General features: G+C 38.9%; 1 protein-coding gene across 2 annotated transcripts in view; it reads right to left on the minus strand.

Annotated features, from left to right (window-relative positions):
* The window catches only part of NTRK2 (neurotrophic receptor tyrosine kinase 2), a 198886-nt gene that overhangs the window by 60805 nt on the left and 115025 nt on the right, over positions 1 to 23056 (minus strand). For both annotated transcript variants that reach the window (XM_058823316.1, XM_058823318.1), the window contains one exon: positions 22741 to 22929. In XM_058823316.1, coding sequence (XP_058679299.1) covers positions 22741 to 22929 — 189 coding nt within the window. The remainder of the gene's footprint in view (positions 1 to 22740; positions 22930 to 23056) is intronic.

A 23056-nucleotide genomic window follows, 5' to 3' on the forward strand; every position in this document is an offset into this window, starting at 1 on the left:
CAAAGGACTAATATAATAAAATATATGTTTATACAAAACAAATTATTTCCTGTGTAAAGGCCATGAAGTTTCTAGTCTGGGTGATTTATCATTCTTCAGGGTCTGACAATCTTCCCAAGTCCTAGCGAAGGATGCAAATTACACTGGACTATGCTCCTTGCATTGACCTTTGCAAGTACTCCTACTTGGGCATTATTTGTAAACTAGACTAAACTATAGCCCAGCCAGATTTGAGAACCCTAAAGGTTTTTGTGTTTTTTTTTTTAAATAACAATGAGATGAGAGCCTATTCTAATTGTCCTAATAGAAAACCTAGCCTGCTGCATGATAAAGTGAGAAAAGAAAACTGCGACTTATCAGTGGGAACAGGAGGACTTTCTCAGATAATTTCTTTTGCAGAAAAAGGTCACATGTTTTCTCTTCTGTCTTGGTTCAGCATGTTATTTTCATGCACCATGAAAACAGATACATCTAGCTAACACCGGTGGCAAAGAATACAAGAAATCTCCTTTCATTCAGTTTAGCTCTGGATTGCATTATCTGCCAGCAGAAATTGTTTTTCTATATTTCAGACAAATAAGGAGATATTCTACAACTTTCATAAAATAAATTTGATGAGGGAGGAAAAGTCTCCATTACATTCAGCTCCTTGCAACTGATCTGCACAATATAGAGCCTGGGGCCACTTGTCATTTAGTGGATCATAGGCAATGCCTCGCTCTGTATGCCCCCATGGCTGGGGACAGCCAGGCACCAGTCACTCAGTCAGCCCAGGGCCAGTCTGTCAAATGGAGGTGTGTTTAAAGTAGCATCAGAGATGTCTTGGTTCCACTGCAGACAACAAAACCACAGGTCTCTTTGGTATCAATAAGGGTTCCTTCAGACTCTGTTTAAGTAAGGCCTTTGTAAATTCTCACTAACACATGTAAATCCCCTCCCGCACATCAATAAAATTTTATTTTAGAGAACGAGAATGAACACAAATACATTGATCAAAAGTTAACTATACAGCATGTCAGGAGCTAATGAAAAACAAAGATATATACTCCTTTAGGATAACAACAGCTTCCGACAGAGTCCAGTGTGATAACAAACTGTCAGAGCCCCAGAACCAGCAGTGCCAAAAATCCACCACCAAATGGATCTTTTAAAGCTGTGGCCCATGTCGAGGTTGAGGACAAATTCAGTCTCTGCCAACATGTTTTCACTACCTAAAAGCATCTTGGTTTTGACTTGATAATTATAGTGTGTTGAGCCAACCAGCTGTCACTAAGGAACAGGAGCTGCCCAAATGAAGCAAAATGCATGGATGTTTCCTGCTGATTTGTCACACAATAATGAACCCAGTTACAGCCTTTTGAGGCATGGAACTGAAAGACAGTAGGAGATAGAGGGGAAAAAAGGAGAGGAAAGGGAGAAAGAAAGAGCTTTGAACATTTTGTTCCAGTCAGTTTTCATGAATGAGGAAAACACCAGGCGTGATTTAATCAAAGGATGCCCTCCCACAGTCATGCTGTTGCTGGAGAAGTGACCAGTGGGCAGACACCCGAGACATATATTTCCCAAAGCACACAGACCCAGTCTTTGCTGAAACACGAACTTTCACTGATAGCAGCACACATACATAGCAGGGCAAACAAGAAGAACGGCAGAAACGGCTGAATGAACTTTATTCAGGATCTGACATACAATGTCAGTAAAATGAATGTGACCTAAAGAAGACTGTTACACTTTTAACAAGACTGAGTTGGCAGTTTTGCCCAATTAGTACCAGTTCATTTTATGTTGATAACTAGTATACACATATGATGTTCTGTAAAAGCTTAATAGATGTCGCCATAAATCATAGTCCTTTTTATCCCCTGTGCTCTTTATATTTGGAAAGTACTTTCAGTTGAATCTTCTTTAATACTAGTTGTAGACTGAAATTAATGCAAATGTAATTCTGGCAGTCTCTGCAAGACACCAGAAACACATGGACCAGAAAGGTTCTTTTCTCACCCAGCATCTATATGACTACTGCTCTTAAAAAACAAAACTGTTTTGTTCCAATTACTGTGCACCATGATATTTACAGCCACTTTAGCCTGCACAGAACTAAGATAGGCAAAATGTAGGGGCTTTTTCCCCTTCCTCCTGGAGTTCAAGTTATCTCCCAGAGCAACAACTGCCAGTTTGCCTATGTACTCACTCACCTACTCGGGAAACATTTTAAGCAGCAGTATCCTATACAAACAGCTGCTGCATTTGTTGCACTGTAATGGCAGGGTACCCCACCTGCTTACCAGTAAAGGTAACAGTAAAATCGCTGTGATTTTTACTGTTACCAGTGAAAAGGCTGAATTCTTTTCTCAAGCTGCTTGAACTGACAGTTGCAGCCAAGGAAATGGGTGTTGTCCCTTGACATGCCCCTGGCCTGCGCTTAGCTGAAGCACTGAAGCCATCACCAGGGTGGCCTAAGAGAGCACGTCACAGGCAGTGTTTGCTAACTGCTGCCTCCTGCAAGACCACCACCAGCAGGAGGGCAAGTACAGACTTGCTGTTAGGAGGGACATGTCTGAAATCTGTTGTCAAACCTGAGGGATACTTTGCCTTTTGGTAGTCTAACATCCACAGAATGGCCCATAGGCAATTTCCAGGGCTCTGTGTTTCTAGCCTGTCATTCAGAATTTTAATGAGGAGGAAGGGTCAGAAGCTAAAATAATTATTTATAAACCAATGTTAAGATTTGTTGGGTAGTCTTTCTAATGTTTTCCAATGTACAACTCTAAACTAACTTATAGACTAGTGCATTCCTTTCATCATTGCTTGTCGTATTTATTCTCCCTTCTTGTAACATTTTCTTCAGTAAGAGAATGATAATTCAGCTATATGTTCCAAGAATACAACAGGCTCTAACTGCAAAAATAACTATTACTGATTTTCATTTTTCCTTACAGAGCAACTACACAGAGACAACATTGTTTGCTTCTGAAGACTAGACACACACACACACACACACACACACACACACACACACACAGAGAGAGAGAGAGAGAGAGATTAAAAGGTATTTATCATAAGCATTTTGGCAAACAACTCTTATGAGTGAGGCTTCTGCTGAGTGAGTCCCTATATGACTGTTTTCCCCACCTTGAAAATAAGGCCAGAAACGCATGCCTAGCTGTTTCATAATAGTAGTGGTTTTGGTTTTTTTAAAATATTAGTTACTTTCTACTTGAATAATGTCTCAAAGCTATAAAGCATAAGTTATGTATTCATGAAGATTCTTACTTGGTATGTTTTGAAAACAATGGCACAAACTTCTCACTGCCATCTGAGGTCCAAAATCTCAGCTGGGAAGTCTTCAGATATGAGTATGACTGCAATAAATACTTCTTTGTAACTTTACTTGTAATTCTGACCTCCTTAAAGTTCATTAAAATGCACTCTAAAATAAAATAAATTGGTAATACATTCAGAAAAAAAGCTTTTAAAACAGCACTACTTCTCTTGCATTGCATTCAGAATCGTCTTGTATGCCATGAAAGTAATCCTCACTCACAAAATGGGAGCTGGGAAAACAAGCGGGGCTCTTCCAGATTAACTATCACAAAGAGAAACTGCTGAAGAAAGCAATTAAGAAACTCACAGCATCCCTTAATTTAAGACACATTATTAAAAAAAAAAAAAGAAAAAACTTGCCATGAACAAAGGAAAATGTGAGGTCTGCTGCTAGCTGTGCCCTAATTCTTTGCTTATTCCAGTCTTTATGCTGTTACTTTACACTATTTTATGTACTAACCTACATAAAAATAAACAGGTCTTTGGAGATTAACATGCCACAACCAGCACTTCAAAACTACTCGCAATAGCTCTCTTTCCACACCTTCATAGACATAAACAAATGAAGATTTCTGAACAGGGGCTACGGGTATCATTTGCCTTCATACTGTGCCAAGTAGGCTTTTGAAATGCCAGTTGGTGTGGAAACTGGGGAAAATGGTAAATTGCATCCTAATGAGGGCTATTCTAACTAAGCATTGGGACAACATCATTGGGAAAATTCTCTTCTCAATGCTGTTTTAAAAGGTATTTTCCTCCGTAATTTACCAAATCGAAAGCTAGGACAGTAGCTAAGAAGAAGCAGCTTGAAAAATCTGCATTGTCCTTGCTGCTGTCCTAAAAGAACTGTGCTTTCACACAAAGACCTTGCTGGAAGCCCTAGGTAAGCAGAGCTGTGACAAATCCTGCTCCAGCATTTTTAGTTCAAGTCCAGTTCAAGTCCAGTTCGGCAGGATTCTAACACAACATTCCCAAATCAGTGACAGACTTGTCACTGACATTGAGGGGAACCTGAAACAGACATTCTCTCAGAAACAAGGGATATCTTAGCACAGAAATACCTCTGAAACTGAACAAGCTGTGAGTCGGAATAAGAAGAGAGTACACACATAGAAAGTGTTCTATGTGCTGCAGTTCTCCACTCAGTAATTAATATCTGCAGATGTACAGGAGAGGAGGATGATCCCCATTGTGGAGTTTAGTGAGAAGGAACACAGGGGAGAGAAAAAATATGGGCAGGGAGCAGCATGAACTCTAAAAAATAGAAAGAAAAGGAAGATGACTAAACCACTCCTGTTCAAAAGAAAGGGGATCTCTAGACCTCAGGTGATTAGTAGTGCTAGACAGGTATCCCCCTGTTTTCTCACTTAAGCATTTTAGGTCCTGTTAATTCATGTTTCTTCATTCTTAACAGTGTTTTATACCTGCTCAGGAAGATACATCTGTCCTGCAAAGAATTCCCTTTAAGATTTTATGCAACATTTTACGTAAATACTATGCCTAGTACAGGAAGAATTTGTCCATATCCAAACCAACACAAGTCACTTTTTTCTGCACAGTAATTTTTTTTTTCTGTTACACTAGACAATCATATTTGGGATATGTTTAATTAAAAAAAGACAGAAACTTTTGCTAGCTTCTATATCACTACTTCTTAATGACTCAACTTTATTTTAATGCCATATATTGCACAGCTGTGCCTGTTGGAAATATTTCTGCATCCTAATTTGTTAGTTGTCCTACAATTTCAGAAGCTTGTGATCTCTTATGGAAGTTTGCAGATGTAGTTCCCTCTCCCTCCCCAGCTATAGTATGACAATGCATGCCAGAACACAAGCTCTGGCAGAGACTTTGGAGACGGATGTGGAAAGGTTACATAATTTTGCAATAAATTCATTATGATCAAGCAGCACCAGTTAAAACAATCACTCTCCTGGCCAAAGAAATAAGTGAGGAAGAGAAAAACAAAAAACCCAAGTCTTCACTTTTCTGATGTCCTGTTGCATCAAAGCACAGGTTGCAACAAGCTGAGAAAGTGTAATGTGCTTCAACGTCTTTTTCAGTTGCTATGGTACAGTTTCTTATGGAAAATTCCTTGTTCTGCGTGATGTTTTTCCTGCCTCATTTGGGATGGCAGAACCGTTCCTTGTGTCACCTGAGAAACCGGGCTGTCAGTTTCCACCTATTGGTGAGAAAGAAACTCATCAGCAGCAGAACTCAATGGAAAATTCCTTGGTTAGAAGTTTCTGCGCTGGAGGCCAACATGACAGTGGGGAGCAAGAACGGATAGGTCAGGGGATGAGGGTGCCACACAGGATATCTGGCTTCCACCTCAGGGTCAGACACAGATTTCCTGTGTAATCTGAGGGCAAAGGATTTAGTCACTGGGGCTCCCTGCTCATACAGGCAGGACAACCAAGCATCCTTTCCCCGTTCCTCACCCTGTGCGTGAAGCCCTGGGTCTGTAACCTGCCCACTTCACAAACAAGTAGCTCCAGGTTACAGAAGTGGGGCCATAGCCCAAAAGCTCTTCAGGCAAGGGTTATGCGCACCTGCAGAGTCCCCAGTGCTTTGCACAGTGAGGTCTTGTTTGGACCATGGGGGTCTAAAGTAATGCATGGAAATAATACTGAGTGATTTCATTATTTTCTATTTTTAAGGACAAATATCAACATAGGCAAGGAGGGAAAACTCCAGCTTTACTGTACAGCCAAATAGGAAAAACACTGGGCTTTTGGAGGAGATCTGCAATCTATTTTCCATGTAGATAATACTGAAAATTGCCAGAAACACAGCATAAAAATGGTATTATAGCATGACATTAGTGATAGAAAGCAATCAGGGACCGGGCCATTCCACTACAGGAATTTTTTTTATGGACTAGTTGGAAGTAATCCGATTTTAATGTGACATTTTTCCTGCTGGAGTGCTTGCCCTTCCAATCAAAAAATAATTAGATTCCACCACTTTAGACTCATGACAAAAACAAAACATGGTTAAAAAGAAAAACTAAACAAATCATTAATGTTTTAATGCTGTTGGATACCTGTGGTACTTCAGAATGCCGAAATTTCCATGGACTCCCTATGGTGGTGAGAAGAGCTTTTGACCTCTCTGACCAAATGGGTTTTTAAAATAATAAATGCATAAGTGTTTGAAAAGAGACTCCTTTAGTAATGTCTGTCATGAGAATGAAGAGCATTCAAAATATGACAGTGCAAGTGCATTCCACAGGACAACTTTTCTGGTAGTGCCAACATTTAAAGCTCCATTGACTTCAGTGGAGTTTCACCCTTTAATCTATGAAGGTTTGGACTTGTTGGATATCACTTGCAGTAACATACAATTTTTTGTCTTTTAGAGTCCCTTATCAGATAAGTTCAACAGGAAAAATAATGGAAACAGGTGTAAGAATGAAAGAAAATATACTAATATTAATTAAATATTAGTCAGGACATTCAAAATTTTGATTTCTACAGCATTAATTCCAGCATAAATCTAAAAAAAAATTCACAGAAAAATATTAATGATGTAAAATAAATTTCAAATATTTGGTGATTTTCAGTTACTTTTCTGCTTTCTAAAACAAAGAAAAAAATTTAACATTCCAAAGTGGGAAAATCCTTCCCCAGACAAGCACACACATAAACACTCTTACCTATATTTTGAATTATTTTCATTGAAATTAAAATATTTTCCATAAAAATTGATTTTAAAATACCAACTTGCTTAAATTTTATTGAAGGTATTTTTTTTTTTCTGTTTTAACAGTTCAAGTTGAAACTTTAGACAAAATTGAACCAAGTTCCCTCTGCTTTCTCTATTTTAAAGCAGCAAATAATCTTGAAATGCTGAAATCTCCCATGGGAGGAAAATTCTATTTTTGAACAGCTTTACTTCTGTGCATTTAAAATCTCAGCTACTACTGGAGCTCTGGAAGGGAAGGACTTTTACTGAAGATGGAATAATTCAGTAAAGGCTGTATTATTCTGGCTGTACAAGGTGGTTGGTAAAGGCTGCAGGACCTATCTCACTTTGCATTATGATGGAGGAACCACACTTTCAAGGCTGCCAGCAGATGTAGAACTGGTTGCCAGTCTCACACAGAAGCTGTGCAGGATCTGGGCACACAGTGGAGCACATTGCTCCACTGATTGTTTTCCTCACTCTACCAATGTGGACTCCCAGTTGACAAACTTTACATTCTCATCTGAATTCTGTGACTTAGAAATTGCTCTGAAAATCTCTCCCAGACTAAGCAAAATGATAATAATGAAAGAGGGATTCTGCATTTTAATTCCTATGTTACTGCAAAGACTTTGTATATGTACCAATCCTTTGGAATAGCAAAAGTTCTGCATGCAACAGTATTTTTGTGTTAGAACTCAGCATTTGGATTATGATGGGCCATCTCATCTTCAGTAAGGATGGTGCCGTTATATCAATATTCCTAATATAAGAAAATATGAAGAATAGTTCCTCAGCTTTTCAACAGCCAGTGTAAATTAGAACACCTCTTAAATACTCAGACCCTTTGATAACCACAAACACTGCTGTTACATTTCCCTTCTCCCAGCATCCTAGTAATCTTCCTCCTTGTTTCTCCAGCAGCATAAGTAGAAGCTGGGGCCTAGAGGTGGGGGGCACAGACTGATACAGAAATTAAGAGTGACCCAGAAGAAGTTTTTCTTTTTCATCTTGTATTCTATTGATCGTTTCACACTCCCCAAAGATCTGAGATGTTTATAATTATGGCCATAATGCAATGCCATCAGGGATTCAAGAAGACTTCCCTACTGAACGTATAGAGAAGCAATAAACATCAGTTTAAAAGCTATAAAACCAAGTCAACCAACTGTTAAAGCCACAGTTACAAGGCCCTGCCACACCAACCTTCAGTTCTCTTCACTTGGTGTACAGAGGAATGTGGGTAAATTCCCTTCTCAACCTGACCAGCCTAGTCAGCTGATAGGATAAAACATAGCAAAATTGGAAAACTTCATGAACACACTGGCCTGGTGAAAGGCAATTAGAAAATCCTTAATCAAACACTGTGTGTTTAACAAGTCAGGTACTGTATCAAAAGCAAAGACTACTTTGCCTTCTTAATCCTATTCCTGAAACCATGGAGAACAAGGGAAGTATGGATTGTAATTGTGTCAAGTTTGGAGAAGTACAGCTGGAAAACATTGGCTTCATCAGAGTAAATTGACAACAGGCCTACCCTTTGTCTTGCTTATCTTTTATTTCCTTTTCCCTCCCCCATTCTCTGCTTCTTCTTTTTGTTGGGGAGTGGGAGATCTGTACACTTTGCTGTCTCCCAGAGTGCCACTTCTTACCAGAGCCCTCTCTGGTCATTGCTTGGGTGTGAGTCATAGGATTTTGTATTTTCTTTCCCCTATTTTCTGAGCATGATTTATATCTGCTGCATCTTTGTGACATTGGTTCAGTTTTGTCCAGTCAAATTAGTTTTCTCAGTAATTGTTTCTTGCAGTTTATATTTATGACACCAGGGTCAACCTTAATGTGCTTGCTGGCCTAAACACCTAAAGATAAGAATTTTTCTCCATATTTGCAACGTGGGCATTATTCCCTGTAGCAAAGCCTAAGGACATATACTGTGTTCTGCCCACAAGGAGCAGCTGCCTGTTAAAGGTAACAAGCAAAATGTTAGAGTTCTCGTTGACTTTCCTTTGTTCCATAATTTTGCTATAAAATGGAATAGTATACTTCATATTTTTGCATTCATGTACAGGATTCATTTCATAAGTCTTTACATTATTTTTCCCTGATGCTTTGCTCCCCCACCTTTCACTGGGTTGAAGAGGCAGGGAGAAGAAACTATTGTGTTATGTGAATCAAGCTATCAACCTTCTCTAGATCACAGTAAACTGTTCAAAAGTGTAACTTTACTTGCAGTCCTCCTATAGCTTGCACAACTTAACAACACACACAAAGAATACACTCAGTAACTCAAGTGTATCAAAATGAAGAAATGCTTAGCTTGCACAGTATTAAATGGCTCATTAATTTACTTAAAAGCAGCAGCCCAAAAGCTAATTCCAAATACAAAGAACAGTAGTATCTGGGTTTGGTTTGAATATGTTCAAATGGGCTTTGATCTATGCCTGTCTTAGACTGACTATCCAGAGAGCTAATATGCCATGCAAAACTCCAGGTCTGCCCAGGCACAGCCTCTCCGAAATTCAACCAGATAGCAGAGTAGGGAATAATGGGCAGCTTGTGACCATGGAGGGTTTATATCCTAGCTTGTGAACCAGGATTTCCTTTCCTAATTGCTAGAGCATCAAGATCTTGGAAATATTTAAACTCGGGATTGATATCTTTCCTGAGACCACATTTCCATTCAAATAATTGTTCTTCTTTCTTAAAAATGAAAACTCATCTCTTGAGACGCTTTAGCTAAGGAACAGTGTGGATTTTAACATGCATGATTGTATATAGTATACTCATAGGGAAACACCACAGAAAGCATAACAATGTTTCTTAAAAGCTTTTGCAGACATCTAGATGGGATGTATGACTGCTCTGATGAGGCCAAGAGCTCGCTGTGGGTGGGCACAGTCCTTTTTATATGATGAAAAATAACTATGTCACACAGACACAGGAACTCCATCCCAAGAGGAGACAAAAAAACCAAGCATTTCTCTGTACACTTTCTCTCCATTGTTATAAAAACACACAACGCTTTTCTCTGTAAGTGCTGTATGTATTTCTGTGTACATATTATGTCAATGAACACAAGCTGCAAAGTTGAGATGGCAAAGCTGTCTTCTGCAGGAGCAGTGAATACCTGTGTGCTTTGCTCTGTCTTGAAAAGACTCTGTCTTGCAGTCAAAAAAAGAAACCTACCAGTCCAGAATAAAACTCTTACCAGTTTGTTTAATGTTGCCATTTACCACAGCCCTGTTTCAGATGTTCAGGCCAATTTTAAAACACACAGAGATCAATAGGCAGGAAAGACTCATGCTGGTTAAAATGGGAAATCAATTCTGGATGGGGCCTCTAGAGGAAAGCTATCACTGCAAAAAAAAGTTGAATCTTCTCATCTTCCTCATTCAGTCAGAAGTTGGACTTGACCTTGGATGTTTTTTCCAATCTTAATGATTCTATGATTCCTGAAAGATATACTCTGTTTTGCACTGTGTTTATTCCTCAGTGTGGTACAATGCCAGGGTTCTCTATAATTCTGCCATGAAAAGAGGCAAAAACTGTAACTTTAAAGTGCAATTCAACCTCATGGTAAATGTGGGAAACCATTTCCAGCAAGGATATGTGCTACATTAGAATGCCTAATGCAAAAGCCTTTAGCAAGTTGGGAAATAGTCATCTTCCTCTTCAAGTAAAAAAGTTAAGACAAAAAGGAAATGTGTGCTCCCAGAAGTTCTCTGTGAATTTGAGTCTTAAGTCTGCTCCTACCATATCTTCCGGATGAGAAGGGAGATTTACTGTGTCTGAAACTACACCTCACTGTAAAAAAGCACTGTTGTCTCCTGTCAGGGGTGGGCACAAGGCTCAAAGTCCCTTTCCTGCCAGGCTGAGTTGAGCACAGAGCTTTTGAGCTCCATGTCTGATGCCTGCTGGGGCTGGCTATGGCATCTGAAGGAGCCCAGCCCACTAACTCACCCTGCCCAGCAGTGGCTCAGAACTGATGTGACTTGGTCACAGCTCACACCTGCAGTCAGCCCTGGGCTGCCGAAGTTGAGGGACTGCAAACTTGCCTCTGCTTGTCCTGCTGCAGATGGGGTGTCCTTCTCCAGCACTTTGTGAGTGCTGTGGGGGTTCAGAGACCTCGGGGCAGAGCTTAAGGCTCAACCCTGTGATTGCACTGAGTGCAGGACACTTATCATCCCTGATCTTCCTAACACATCATCACCTGCCAGGACAGATGAGCATCAGCTCACTGTTACAATGGCTGTGGGTGATCTGTGACTGTGGCCTTACAGCTGCTCCTGGTCTCTCTGCTCTTCTGCTCTCCTGCTCCTGAGTATTTCAGCCATAGAAGGATATAAATATGTTGCTGTTAGTGTCAGGGAAGGTGTTACATTCAGGGAATATCTGCTTGTTTACTAGACAGGGTTAGAGTATTTACAAAAGGACATCAATGTGTCACCGAGCACAAGCCAATCTTCAGGTGTTAGAAGACTTGAAAGAAATACTCAACTTAAGGTTTATTGGATACTTTTTTTGAAAAAAGTTTCCTAATAGATACTGCCATTTTCAGGTACTAGAAGCATTACTACCATGATCAACTGTAGTTATTTGTCCATGCCTGAACTGAGCAGATAAAATATGCAAAAGGAAGCGAGAATTTACCATCAACATAAGCAGGAATGGCATTGCTGGACAATGATAACACAAATAATTTAATTCTCACCTGATTATACAGCACCTTCGCACACCTGCCATTGCACAAATGAACTTCATGGACCAAAGCATCACAAAGCCATTAAACACTACATGTGTAACAGGGTACTTCCAAACCAGAGGCTGGAGAATTAGCCTACAAGCATTTCTCTTGCTCTTTACCACCCAAGAAGGAGCTTTCCAAGCTTTCCTACACAGGGCAGGTCAATGCATTTCTGTCCGAAGGCAATCCCTTTGCTATTTTAATCTCAACTCCCTTGAGTGGAGTCTGCAAATACTGCAAAACTGTTGCATTTCTTCTGACGAGAGTAAAACAGGGACAAGATAAATCATGTCCTCCTGCAAAGTGGTTGGAACAAATCAGACATGTAATTATTGTGTTTTCTTTGCCAAAAGCTGAAGCTGAGATTCTTGTTTCTTTTCTATTTGTTTCTCCCTTTTTCTGTTCCTACTTTGTGTGGAACATGTTGCACTTGATGGGTATTGTTTCCAGATATTTCTTGGGAATTTTTTGTTAAGGCAGCCAGAGGCCTTCCAAGCTGTGGGCACCAAAAAACATACATCCTTGAAAGAAAGCCTAAGAAACCAAAACCAAATCATCTAAAGAATTTGTACGCAACACTCAGAAATAAGAGTTGCAATGTGGGAATGGCTTCATTTCAGAAAGTTTCTAGCTGAAACTCTGGCTCAAGGAAATATTTCTAATGGCAGTCGAAAATTCTGTCAAATCTGTCTTTCCTTCAAAATTATATAAAGTGGAGATTGTTTGAAGTAAGATTTAGTTTCTATCCAGTCTTGGGAATAAATAACATTATAGAGACAGCCGTCCCATTTTCCATTCCTTCTTTCCAGTTCAATGGGAAATAAACCAAGGTGGGAGGAGGAAAGAAGGAAAGCCTCTCTGAAAACAGCTTTGCTTCCCATCTTCTTAATTCTGATTCCAGCCATCCAATACAACTCAGAGCTGCTCAAGGCATCCTCTTGCAGCTTTTTCCTGCAGCCTGTGCAACTACTGACTTTCAGCAGTTTCCAATAACCAGTTTTCAAAGGCATTTAGGTAGCTAAAGGTGAAGCAATAATTTACTGGAATTTCCCAAAGCACTAAGCTGACTAAACCTCTGAATTCTATTGACCAGACTTTACACTTTGAAGCTTTTGAGGGCTCCTTATAAAACCAGTTGCTTATATATAAAAAAAAAAATCCCTAGAGAGAGTATTTATATTAGAGTATTATTATATATAATATTAGATATAGAGAGATATGTTGCACTATAGAGAAACAGGAAATAATTGATATGCATAGAACATATATATTTTTATAAATGCAAAAAAATGCCCCCGTGCCATATGTTTTCCAATTAATTGTTTAATTGGGCCCAAAGCTAACAGGCAAGTTGCTAGCCATAGGCACAGCACAATGTTTCATCTGGAGAACTTTTAAGAATTTCAGACCTCATTGCAGCATTTTGACTTAGCTTATTTGACATGTATTTTCCCCTTCAGGAGTTTTGTACTTCAGTCCCAGTAAGTCCCTCTCAATCTGCAAATAATAGTCTCCAATTAGTATGGGCATGGAGAGAAGACCAATCCAGTGTTCACCTCATACCAGATTGGTATGCCTCATAATTCACTCCACATTCTGGCCTTTGAAGATCAGTAGCCCATTCTCTGTGGAATGTTCTGCTCAATCACAGGCTGAGAAAGCCACTACAACCCTCACTGCCACTTGCTACTGAGCTCAAGGATTGCCTGTCTCTCCTTTTGTCCCTCAGACGTATCCCAGTAAGCAGAGGTCCCTTCAGCATCCTTAACCAAGAAAACAGTAATGAAAGGTGTTCTCACTTCTGTTCAACAAATCAAATAAAACTAGCTTAAGGGCAAGTGAGAAAGGAAGAGCTCTAAAAAATGATCATAAAATACATTTCAGCTGTTGATTAATGATGGAAATACATTCCTGGGATTGTCTACTCACATAATCCTAGTGTTTTTATATGACTCAAAAATGCTGAACTCAGGTAGTTTACTATACAGAATATATACCTAAATTAAAATGGGCATATTAATTAAACATCTTCCACTGAGAAAAAAAAATCTTATATTTTTTCTCCAGCTGATCTCGTAGAACATGAGAAACCTATTTAAAATTTATTAAGAAGATAATGTTGACAAAAATATTTTAAGAGTATATTATTTAAGAGTATAATATTTAAGAATATTTTATAGAGTACTTAATAATATTACCAACTGAGTTTTTATTATAAATAATTATTATTTTATCTCTGATAAAATTTTAACTCTCTGTTAGGTTCAACTTCTTGCTGATCTACCCTGTATTTGTAAAACAGATAGTCTGAGACATTGAGGAGCTCCTCACCAAAAACCTGTCAAAACCAAAAGTAGAATACTTAAACTTTATGAACCTCAGTGGCATTTTTGCTGGGAAAGGCTTCTCACAACCAGCCCTCATATTCATCTCCAGTGGGATGCAGGGGGAAATCAGGTCCCTGGTAGAATTTAATAGCCAGAGTACAAAGGATGTTGGAAAGGGAGGGACAACAGTGAGCAGGTGAACTCCTGCTGTGTGTGAGCTGCCATGCAAGTCAATACTGCCCCAATCACACTCAGATTCATGAGGGCAATGCATATATTCAGAGTTCTGATGGCTCCAGGCATAACAGGCCATCCAGATCTCCTGCCTGTGGCAGAACTGCAGGCTTGCAAAGCCAAACACATGGTCCTGCAGGACACAAACTGCTCAACTTCTCTCTCTTGTCAGTCTAAAAGCACCAACAGCCTTAATTGCTGAGAGACAGCCGCTGGCGAGAGCAGTGAAGGTGTCACACACAGCTGAAAAACAACATGGTTCATCACACTGTAACTGCAATAAATACTACTCTGTCTTAACCAATGCTTAGTGTGGGTATCTGTATTCCTGATAATCTTCTCCCAAAATTCATCCTTAGTTGAGTTCGTGCTCAGGGTGAACTGCACTTTTACACAAACATGTTCCTGAATAATGATGCAACTTGCTTGGTGATGAATACAAGAAAATTAGAAGCAGGGTTTATGAAATACTTTTGGCTAAAAAGTTATTTATTTCTAAATTTCTCACACTTAAGTATTTCTCAGATTTAAAATTTCTCATGTTATTCTTACTTTCCTGAGATGTGTGTTTGTCATTTAGCCAGAACTTTCACTAACACAAAGAAATAAATCCAAGGCCAAATTGCACTCCCATGCATAGGTTCATGACAGGGATATTTTCAGAATGGATTAACTTTTTTTTCCCATTCAGTTTAAGTACTACCCATGCAGGTTTCTGTATATAAAATCAACACCCATAGAACCTAGTTTGCAGAGTCTTAAAAGCATAACTCAATAATTAGAATTTAAATTACTATTTGTCATTTACTTAGATAGGCGCTCTGGTGACAAAACATTATATGTATTTCTGATACAGATGTACTATCAAACGACAAACTGAATGTGGCAATGCCATGCAGACTACACTCCAGTAAAAGCACCACACTGGGTTTTTTCATCTTGAGTAATAATTCTCTCTAATTGCAACGAATGTTTGAACTTGTGTTTAATTTCACTTATCTTTCATAGACAGGGACAAGACTGTGACTGAAGCCCATAGTTGGGCTTGATGGAGACAGTGTACTTCAGGGCTCTGCTGAGGAAGAGCAGGTTTCTTATCTGAAGTCTACCTGACAAATTTAAGCAATTTAAAGCCTTAATTAAGGCTTCACCTTAATTTTGACTCATATTATGTAGTTGAAATGCATACGTTGGATCTTCTTTGCTCAGATGTCCTTGTAACATTTGCTATTTACCCTGAAGTATGTTTCATGGGCTGTTATTTCCAGGTGGTAAAACTCTTGTGCTATCCACAAAACAGAGATCAGAGTCAAAGCTGCTCTTTCTTGCAGTTGCATTTCCAGCATTTGGACTTCAGTGAAAATATTTTACTGAATAATCTGGGTGACAGAACAACATTCTGTGTAATAAAATGCAAATATTTTGCAGAGAGAATGATATCTTCCTTTTTTGATTAGACATAAATCAAAAGAACAGATCAAGACTGCAACAAACATTATATCCTGGAGAAAAAAGTGATTCTGTGGGTTCACCTCAACACTAAATGAGGAAACGTATAAGTTTTTCTTTCAAATTCTGAAATTTAGTGAGGTAAAATCCCACACTTTTCAAGTTGAAGCCTTCTGCTTTTGGGAGAATGCTGTCCATCTGACTGGGAAACAAAAAAATGCAGGTGTATTAAGTCTCAGAATGAGCATCAGGAGTAAAAGTATCTAATTTCCCTAAAATGCATTTATTCCTCATTACATTTTATTAGTTGGACAAAGGAAATAAGTGACCATGTTCTTGGGAAAAATATTTGAGACTTAAAAGGTATGGTCTGGGAGAAAAATCCCTTGCCCAGTTGAAAAAAATAGTCAAAGACAACTAATGGAATTACACCACTGATATATACAACAGCCATTTCTGATATACCTGTGACTTGACGAACAACTGTAAAGACACACAATTTAAATAGTGATTGCAATCAGGGATTAAAATGCAGTCAAACTACAAATGTATTTAGTCAAATAATAACATTTAACTTCATATATCTTTGTATCCTCATTCTGTCAATAAAATATCTCCAGAATAAAACAAATAGTAGAATCAGGACAAGAAGTAAATATATTTTAGATACCTCCTTGTAATCTCAACCTCATCCATGCTTGTCTTTCAGCATACAAAGTTTTTGTAGTTTTCAGCATTTGAAGAGTCCAAAGTGAGTGCCTTGTTAAACCTCACAATCACAATTAACAATGAATTTCAGGAACAACAAGTTCAACTTGGACAGAAATGTTTTTCTTCCCAGTCTGGATTTCCCTAAGATTTATCAGTTTTGCTTCTCTACATTCTAGCTGCGGAGGTCATAGTGTCTTTTATAGGAAAATGAGCTGCTTATGAATTTTCAGCTCTGCAAGCTTTGGGAGTTGATGGAAAATCCCCAGCCTCAGGGCTTAGCTGGCTGAGAAAACACTACAGCAGCCCTTTTTCTGTAGTCACTCAAATATAAAAGCCTTTCAAAAGAGATGGAAATGCCCACAGAGTGTTTGTCTTGGGCAATCCTTCTTCTGTGCACAGGGACCAACTTGATTAATTTTTACCTTATAATGTTAGGCAAAAATTACCCCTATTCCTCAGGACTGTAGGAAAGTGCAAGGTGACAGACAGTCTGGAATAAAGTCAAATGGAGACTACCCACTGCAGACAGTCTGTATTTTGCGCATTGCTACTTTCAAAGGACACTCCCGGCACACGGTGAGCCACACCCAGAAACAGACAAATATGCTGCTCTGCATCAGAGGCCTGTCAAGCCCCTGCAGCCTGAAACTCTCTCAGTGAATTTTATTTTTGCTAGTGCCTTTCATTTCACAAGAGCGTATCATGTCCCTGCCTGGCAGAGAAGCTTGAGCACCCAGCAAAGAAACATGTGCTGGTGGCAGGCTCTGCTGTGGGACTCCTGGGATAAGGATGCCTTAAAAATACAGACCAGGTGATCACAGCTCCTCCTTTTGTTGCATCTACCCTGGAAATACAGACAACTACGTCTTTTTTCATACTGAATGACTCACTGATATAGATCAATGGGTTGGGAAGAAGGTTGTCAACATGCTCCAAAATTAAGAGAAACCAGACTGCCTTGTAAGGTGTCAGTGGTCAGAACTGTCAAAAAAACAGGGTCTTGAACTACAACTAGCTGCACCCTTCTGCAAGCAGCCTGGTAGAGGAACTGCAGCTCAGTGGGCCCTCAGTCTAGCTGCTCCCCTCTGTTCTCTCTGGTGGCTGTGACAGGGCTGTGTCCCCACAGTAACAGAGAAGGGCCAGCTCTGCACACTCATACGCTTCTGCTCTGTTCAAATGCTCCTAAACAATCAAAGCTGAATTTTAAAAAGAATGCAATTAATAAAACAAAAAATAATATAATATACAAAAGAACAAAAAAAAAAAAATCCCCCCCCCCCTTTTTTTTTTTTTTTTTTGTTGCTTCCTCAGGTTTCTGGGCTCTGCCTAATATTCTGAAATTTTTCTTCCGATTTTTTTTCATCCAAAAATGAAATCTGGCATCATCACCAGAATCCAAGGCCTATGGTTTTAAAAGCAAAAGTACTATGGGTGTCATGATAAAATAATAAGAATAACTGTCCTATTTCTTCTCTCCCTCAAGATTCATTAAAAAAGGTGGACTGAAGCAGAGCACTAGCACACAAAATCTGGCTATGCATATGTTAAAAAGAAATATATAGTTAAAGAACAAGTAAAGTCAAAAAAGATTGAGGCCACTCTTAACTAAACGGTGTAACAATCCCTAAAATGCAAAAATCCCTAAGCATAAATTGCAAAGTTCAGTTCTCAGAAGGGGATAAAAGAGGGGTGCTCTGAAAACTTCTGCCTTTAAAATTAGCACTGCACATGCAATTAGCAATTTACTCTGGAACTGGAACCATAGGCTAAATTCATTTTTTCAGATCAGCAAAATAAATAAAAATTGTTTTAGAAAAATTATTTCTGCCAATTCATAATCAGCTTCAGACTTTCCTTAATGGAAGCCAACTAGAAGCAAAATAGTTATTATCTAAACTGCGTATTCAGACTCCTACACTTGAAAGAAGAGAATCTGAAAATGCAGAAATACAGAACATACCCAAATTTCCCATATGAAAGTCACAATCCACACCACGCCATCTGAAATGCAGTAGCTATTTATAAGGCCAGTCACTGAAAACATCTTGCCACTAAACCATCCATTGACTAATCAATAAGCCTGCCCAGTACAGAACGCTCTTTTCCAACACTGAAATCAATGAAATTGACAAAATTCAGTGAGTTGCAAGAACAGATTAGCTGGGAAGTGCAAACTGATGTCAGTGCAGCTATTTCTCCACTACAGGAGGTCTGAAACCGTGAGCTTGCAAACTTTTTCATCAAAGGGTAAAATTCTAACCTTCCTTTCAGTAGCACCCAAACAACGACAGTGACTTTGTGGGGCAGGGCTGGGAGTTACTGGGATAAGGCTCAAAGACCAGTTTGATTCTCAAAATCCCAAAACCACCTGCAAGAAATTTCTTATCCAAGTTCTGCCCTAAGAATCTCAGCCTGGGCACTTCCACTGGCATTTTGTGACCTCTCCTGAGGTCTGGCTTTTCACATTTCCACCAACACAACCATGTCAGACTGCATGTCTACCATTAATCATGGAAATCTAGCAGTAATGGACAGAAACATTCCAAGTGCTGGGCTGCAAGTTAAGTGATGAAGAAAGCCCATAGTTGCTCCTTGAGAAAAATGGATTTGTTTCTTCTGTCCTCTTTCAACTGTTGTGGCAGTCTTGGCTGATAACTTCAGCAGCTACAGTTTCTGCGCAGAGGTGTAGAGGACTAGTTTTTAAAATGCTGTAATATTAATTAAAATCTCAAAAATCTTAGGGTCTGTGAAAACTTACAAGATTAGTGGATCTAGTAAAGGTTAGGATTTATGGTCCCAAGACATTACATTGTCCAGCTGCTTTCAGGAGACAAAAATCCTGTAAGATTTGCCATCCGTGCAAGGTTCACGGACCTGGTGATGTTACTTCCCTACGAAGTTATGCCTCAATTTTCAACAGCAACAACTGAACCTTGTTGGTAATTGCCAGGCAAGAGGTTTGCAGGTGGATAGACCAGCACGTGTTTTATAATGGCTTAACTGCAAAGAGCACCGTAGCGTGTCCAAACTTCTGGCTCTTTCTCACCTACCTGAAATCAGAATTTTCACTATCTGACAAGAATTGACAAATGAGAAATACCTTCTGCTTTCACACAAAGAGGAGCCACAAAGTCTGGTAGGTGTGTGAAGCATGTCTGTGTACCTCAGACTGTATCATTTCAAGGTGAAAATATTCAAGATATTGGAGTGGCAGATGAAGCCACTAGCCAGCACCAAGCAACAGAACATGGAATGGAAAGGAGCTCTGGGATAGCATGTCAGACAGACATATGCTGAACAAGCTAATGAGAAATACTGGTAGTTAAGCAGTATATATCAGCCAATCCCAACTGGAAGATGGAATTGTCTACTGTTGCATCAATTAAAGGTAGAGATGAGTGTTGTGCTGAAATGACAGAAATGCAGTCCTCCTGAGTGAGCACTGGAACTGTGTGACCACTGAAGCTGATGGGTCTTTGGTCTTCACCAGTTTGCTTTTCTCACCCTGAAGGCTGCATCTTAAGAGGAGGAAAGTGCTGTAACTTTTAACCTGAGACAGAGTCTTTAGAAGTCATCAGTCTTTTGATTTAGTTATTCAGTAGTGAAAGGACCAAATTACAAGATACAGTGATGGGATGTTAAATGACACTGATTGTAATCAACTTTTTAATTTCCTTTTAAACACATGCACTGCTAATTCTTTGCAATGAAGCTTGATACAGTGTATTCAGAAATTATTTTCTGTAGATAAGTCAAAATATGGCTAATTAGGTAATAAAAAAGAAGCTTCACTTACTACTAAGAGCAAAAGTATTTCTTCATTTCTGTGAAAATTACAATACAATCTGTGTACAGTTTCATCTAGCTTGATGTCTCACCTTCTTCCACAGACCACCATACACTAAATACAAAAGTGCCTTTTCCAGCATGACTGTCAGTGATTGTTGGGTTTAATGCTGGTGAACAATGGAACTCAGATCAGATAGGAAATAAACAAAATTGTTAACTATCTTGCTGGAGATGAGAAACCATATGACATTTGAAGCTGGCAATATTCTATACAGGAACAAGGTGCAAAAGTACTTAGGTTAGATGTTTATAAATACCAGATATACACATCAGGAGGAGGTTGGCAGGTTAAGAAAGGACAAGCACAGCTCTGTAATAATAAACAACTGAGAAAGAAGGAAATATGTGACATTATATCTGGGAAGCCCATTTTTGCCCAAGACAATTTAATTACACTTTTTTTTATTGGATAGATGTTCAGTGTGGTATAAGAAATCTGCCTTGGTTTATACACTGCCATAGTTTACCTGATTCTCTCTGCTAAAGCAAAACCACCACCACCACCACCAAACACCCACCAAAACACAAAGTCTGGGACCACAGTGGCAATGTTGCAGAATGCAGAGAATCAGCCCCTCAAACCTCCCCAGAGCACTGCAGCGAAGTCCTGAAGCATATCATGCAAGCATTTACACACCAACCAAACTTCATGTACTGTGATTAATTTCCCTGACACCATGTGGGTTTCATTGCAGCACAGAAAACCAAATACAGACTTATGTATTTTTAGGATCAGGACCTACTTAACACAAGTCAGCCATGATTTAATATGTCTGTACTTAATGTGCAGTTTACTGAATGTGAGGGAATTCTAGTATTTTAGTTCAGTTTGTGTTTTTCCCCAGAACAGCACGTATGTTGTTTCAACATTGATGCTGACGTTAAACACTCTGCAGTTACTGGTGTTTATTTAAAGAATTAAAAAGTTGTCTAGTGCAGCTGGGAACAGAGGTACAGTAGCCTCATATTTAAAAGTATAGAGAGAACTACTAGGGATGCTGCCCATTTATGATTCTTTAGCAGCTTCTATTTTTTACAAAAATTCATGTTCTAATCAGAATGCATCTGTATAATGTTTTTCTCATGCTGATCATGTGTCACCAGTGATTTCCTTGTGATCCCACTGCATATGCTGGGTCAGCATATTCAGATTGTTATTATCTGCTGGTAGAAGAGGTAATACAGTATTTCTAGCCACAAAATAGTGCCACACAAAAAAGCTATAGTAATAGTGAACATCAGGGATGTACTATAAAAAGGCAGAAAAAGACTTCTTGTTGCAGGACCATTCTTCGGGACTATGTTTAGTGAAACAATCTGGATCTAAATAAGCATTAAGATTCACAAGGTAAGTGGGTAGTTCAGCATCAGTCTTTTTTTGCAGTGTCAGAAGTTATGTGTTCATGTCATGCATGCATGCTGTCATGCACAGGTCAAAAAATATATTTGTTACAGCATTTAAATTTTGCAAAGTTGGAGGCAAAGGCTTCAAACCTTGACAGTAAGCCCCTATGCTACAGTTTGTGCTGGAAAGTAAACACTTAGAGAACTTAGTGTCCTGATGAGAAATAGTAATCTGTGCAGTTACTATTCATCGCAATATCCTTTACATATTTTTTCAGTTATGTACATTAATGCTAGTTACTGGTTCAAACTCCAGAATTTAATATTTCAATTCTGAAATTATTACTGTATTTGAAAAATAGCATCTAAAGTAAGTGATACTTTTTTTAACTCTTCATAGTTCAATATGTTTAGCTTTTCATATTTTTTCACATTCCACTTGCTATTAATTGAACATGAAAGAATTTGTATGTGATACATATTGTCCAGCATGCAACCTTCTTTTCTTCTGCTCTACTTTTAAACATTTAAAACAATTTCTGTCTGTGGAGGTTGAGTTGTACAAGAAATTTACAAGAACTGAAGTTTTAACCCTTATGATTTTTACAACTTTACAAATACTCAGATTTGAAAGTTAGGTTATAATAATATTACATCATTATATGATCTGGTGATGTTGATATGATCAATTTAAAAGTAGTGCATATGTAACAATACTGACTTTTGCTTCTGACCCAAGATCTATTTTCTCCCAAGAATACATTCAGTGCATAGGACTGGCCAAAGACCACTGAAATCAATGGAAAGGCTACCAGTGATTTTGATGAAATAGGGGTGGGCGTTTGAGCATAACATTGCTCACTTCATTGCCTTGTCACAAAGGCTGAATTTGGCTTAAGACAGAGGTAAAGCAGTTCATCCCATGTACCTTTAGTAAATAGCACACATTTTAACCCCACCATTCCACTCCCAGGAATTTAGAGTATTTTGTTATGCTAGTTCTGTTAAGGAGCCGCTACACTTGCACAGGTAAAATGAATGATTGAAACACATAGAGTTGTCTGTACTTACAGGTATCTGGCTTGAGCTGGCTGTTGGTAATTCCAAAGTACTGTGGATTTTCAATGACAGGAATCTTTGTCATCCCAATGATGACTGCATCAGGACCCCCCTCAGAAGAAGAAGGAGTGTTACTGCCATTTGAGATGTGGTGGAGGGGACTGGCTGAATCGTCGTCATTGCTGATGACTGAAGATGGACCTAGAGTTAGAAACAAAGATTTTCTTGTAACCTAGTGTATGGTACTCTTCCCTCAGATGAGTAATATTTATCTTTTTTTTTTTTTTTTTTTTTTAAGTTTTGGTCATTTGTCCTTCATTCCTACAGT

Source organism: Ammospiza caudacuta, chromosome Z, assembly GCF_027887145.1.
Source record: "Ammospiza caudacuta isolate bAmmCau1 chromosome Z, bAmmCau1.pri, whole genome shotgun sequence".
NCBI classification, from domain to species: domain Eukaryota; kingdom Metazoa; phylum Chordata; class Aves; order Passeriformes; family Passerellidae; genus Ammospiza; species Ammospiza caudacuta.